Below are 4249 nucleotides of genomic sequence, written 5' to 3'. Positions count from 1 at the left end.
CCCCGTCGGTAAAATCCTGGCGCCATTACTGGTCGAAGGTCACCGACAGGGGTCCAAGATCTTGGACCAGACGATCCCTGACAGGAGTCCAAATTCAGCCCCAAAATATTTGGAGCAAATTGTCAAAAATTGTAAATTCCCGGAAATGGCACTCTTGTGACTGTTAAAATGTATTTGGGGTGGGGGGGGGAGGTTTAAGTATCCGGATGAAATAAGTGGCTCCTTCTCCGACTAGGCCGTGGAGAATAGCCTGGATCATGACTGTTATACTTACAGTAGTCAGCATTCTCGATTATGGTACTGACAATGTCCTCGACGGTACATTCGAGCATAGCCGTTTCGACATCTCCGGCCATGCATCCAGGAGTAGCTTGAGAACAGTTGACCACTGAAAGAAAAAATAGGCCTATGCAGTTATGAATGATTGTCCTATATGATTAGGCCTATCTCGTTCGGAATGGTGATCAGTGATGAGTTCGGGAATTCAAAAAAAAATGTATGTATGCCCATCGAGGTAAAAATGAAAACCTTCAATTTATTTTTAAGCGAGGGTTAAATTGAATCGAACTACACCACATCTAACAATTTTACATTGTAATACCGTAACGTTGCAGTTTTTTTTTTTTTTTGTAGAACTATAAATGTGTAATGATGACGTAATTTTACAACTAAAACAGTAATGTTACAGCAAAGTTACTTATAGCCACATCTTCACAAACGTTAACGTTTTGTGTTTGCTGACCGGATTATTGTGATTATGCGTAACATGCTACAAATCATAAGCATATTCTGTTTCTCAACAAGTACGCTTTAAAATCCCACAAGCTGATAAAGGAAATAGTATTGAAACAATTTTTAAATACAAAAGTTATAAGAGGATAACTTATAAACTTAGTAGGCCTATTCGACAAACAAATTAACAGTGAAATAACGGCAATTGTTAAACTAACATTTTTTTATATATGGTTTTAGATGTATTAAATTTGCAAATGTTTTTTTCTGGATCTATTCTACGTGTCTTAGCCACATTAAAGATGGTTTCCATAAAATTGCTATCGCCGACACTGCTGATAGGTCAATTGAATCGGAGAGCTTTCCTGATTACGTCAGGGACAGCTACGTAGTGCAACAATAGACATTTTGACATTTAAGTTTCGAAATATACATTCTTTAGGCAGATTTTTATGTTTGTTATTACTTTTTTATGTTTATAAATAGTCCTATTTTCATGTTATGTATATATTATCTGTATGTGTAGGCCTATACATGCATATATCCATGCGTATATATATATATATATATATATATATATATATAAGCCTATATATATAAATCAAAATAGCTGTTAACACTGTTAAATTATATGTAAATCATCAAAGTAAAGTAAATACAGTGTTCGAATACAGGACATGATATAAATCGTGTAGCTTAGCGCTCAACGAATGCTGTCCTATAAATAAATAAATAAATTGTGAAATAAAAAAAACCTCTGATGGAATTCGAACCTGCTACCTCTCGCTGTCAAGGCGAGCGTCATAACCACTAGACCACAGAGGCTTCATGTTGAAGAGATTAAAATAACCAGGGAGTTGTTATTTCAACTCCCTGAAATAACCACCAGATAAACTCTATTATGCAATAGGTACGGCTGGAAACAAGTAGTTGCATATAATATAAATCAAGATAGCCGGGCACTGTTAAATTATATATAAATCATCAAAGAAATGTAAATACAGTGTTCGAATAACGGACATGATAATACATCGTAGCATAGCTCTCAACGAATGTTGTCCTAAAAATAAATGAATAAAGAAATTGTGTAATAAAAAGCTCTGACGGGATTGGAACCTGCGACCTCTTGCTGTCAAGGCGAGCGTCATATCCATTAATCACATGGATAGAGGTTTATGAAGGCCTATAGGTGTTACGGTACTGTGCATGTAAAAATCTTCAACCTCATGTGATATAATAATGGGGGTTAATTCACAGATTAGAACACAAAATAACTCACCCAGGGCCAACAGGAGACAGGTAAAAAGAATCATCTCGACACTGTAATAAAAAAAAAAAAACATTATATAGGGTACTCTGTTATACACATCTAGATTCAAAAAAAAACCAAAAAAAAAACAAAAAAAAAACAAAAAAAAAAAAAACAATACGAGTGTGCTGCTCTGTTCGGTACCACTCTGTCCACACAATCAAGACTATGTTACAATCACAGCATACGTAAAAATGGAATGCCACCATTACAAAATATAATAGAGTGTGAATGGACCTTTACCTTTCCAGTGAATTGATTTTATAAAGAGAAAATAACAAGTATCATATTGTATATTAAAATGTATAGAAAGACTTAATTACTGCAATATTTTAAATTTATGTCGTAAATATTTTAATGAAAGGATAGGACGGAACGAGTAAAGTTGGTTTCCATAAAATCGGTACCAATCTGTCGCCGACAGCTTTCGGGGATGCTGATTGGTCAGTTGAATCTGAGAGCTTTCCCGACTGTGTCGGAGACTGCTATACAGTACAACGATCGCACTGAAAACACAGTAGCGATTTTAAGGAAACCTTTAAGCTGGTTTTCATAAAATCGCTGCACGCTATCGCCGAATCCTTTGAAGATGCTGGTTGGTCAGTTGAATCAAGGCGTGTTCCCGATAATCCCCGATTGCGTCGGGGACAGCGACGGAGTGCAGCGATTTCAGTAAAAAGAACTGTAGCGACAGTGTAGCGATTGTATGGAAACCGTGCTTGACAGAATCAGGGTGCGTTCCCAATTGCGTCGGGGAGAGCTACGCAGATACAGATATAAATTACAGCGTACAATTATGAAATGTTTCTTTTTTATTTCGAAGTCCAGTACAAAAATTAATATAAATATATCAAATTGCAGTAAAACAAAACTGTAGCGACACTTAGCGATTGTATGAATGGAAACCAATCTTAACGCTGATTCGGATTGATCGGGCGAATCGAAGAGACTTCTAGTTTGCGTCGGGAACAGCTACGCTGTGTAAAAATTGCAGTGAGAACACTATAGCGACAGTGTGACGACATTTGGAAATCAGGCCTCCCTCCAAAATCCTCCAAAACTCACACTTGAAACTTTTGCTTCAATACGAAAAAAAAAGCAAAAATCCATTGTTGAATTTTAATTGCATTGATATAGACTAGACCTACCTTCGGTTAGCGCTGTGTTTGTTCCTCTTAGAAAACCAAACGAATGACGAAGTTTGAAACAATCGTGCTGTCATAAAGTGGTCTGCATCGATCATGATGTAACAAAACAATATGCTTGGTGTTAACGTATTGATTATTGAATTATGGGATGTACAGATCAACGGATCAATTGATCAAGGTGAAAATTTTACACCACGAAACATAACAATATTGATGACATTCAAATTGGGGGTGGGAAAATAATCTGGTTAGATTATCACCATTTCAAGGGGCCTAGGCCAGGCTGAAATTCTAAATTCCTTCGTTTTTTTAACTACTAAAAAATTAATATAGGCCTATCCACTTCATAATTTTCGTATAGAAGCGATTCCCCAGTTTAAAATCTAAAATAGCCTAACAGAAGAACTGGAACAGACTCGCTGACGTCTCCACGTGCAGTTACTGTTGATATTCAGGGGCGGATTCAGAGATTAATTAAATGGGGGCCGAAAGTGGGGTCGATCGAGATAATACTACCCTATGGGGTCCGGGAGCATGCCCTGAGACGCCAGAAAACAACCTCTGGGGCGTTTTGGGCGATCATTTTTTTTTAAATTTTTTTCTTACCTTCCAAAAAGATCCGCCCCTGATATTACCTAGGCTATATATTTGTTTTTCTAAGGATGAATTAACATACTTGCAAGCTAAACGAATTAAATTACTTTTGTTAATCCTACCACTCCCACTTTTTTTGGGGTGGGGTGGGGTTGGAGTTTTTTTAATTTTTATTATTATTATTTCTTTAGGCACATACATGCGCCAAGGATTATCAATGGCTAATTCATGCACTAGTGACTTGTAGGTGACAATTCCAATACACATGTACACACAAGATGCTTTACACAAAATAAATCTCATTATGAGTTGGTCGTGAGAAAAAAAAACTGAAACACTGACAGGAATTGAACCCATGATCCTGGGATTGGAAGACAGGTCCTTAACCACCAAGCTGCAGTAATCAACTCCACTTCTTTTTAAAGTAGAAATGAGTATTTCAAATGTATTAAATCTAAGATAGTAT

General features: G+C 36.6%; 1 protein-coding gene across 1 annotated transcript in view; it reads right to left on the bottom strand.

Annotated features, from left to right (window-relative positions):
• Positions 1-3309, bottom strand: part of LOC117112709 — a 12374-nt gene extending 9065 nt beyond the window's left edge. The window contains exons 1-3 of the mRNA XM_033255850.1: positions 3190-3309; positions 2012-2052; positions 275-388 (exon numbers count right to left, since the gene is read on the bottom strand). Coding sequence (XP_033111741.1) covers positions 275-388; positions 2012-2052; positions 3190-3284 — 250 coding nt within the window. The 5' untranslated portion in view covers positions 3285-3309. The remainder of the gene's footprint in view (positions 1-274; positions 389-2011; positions 2053-3189) is intronic.
• Between the last annotated feature and the right edge of the window lie 940 nt (positions 3310-4249).

The sequence above is a fragment of the Anneissia japonica genome, unplaced genomic scaffold (genome assembly GCF_011630105.1).
Source record: "Anneissia japonica isolate Jap-2015-1 unplaced genomic scaffold, ASM1163010v1 scaffold432_len584295_cov189, whole genome shotgun sequence".
Classification (NCBI taxonomy): Eukaryota; Metazoa; Echinodermata; class Crinoidea; order Comatulida; family Comatulidae; genus Anneissia; species Anneissia japonica.
This window is presented reverse-complemented; position numbering and strand designations above follow the sequence as displayed.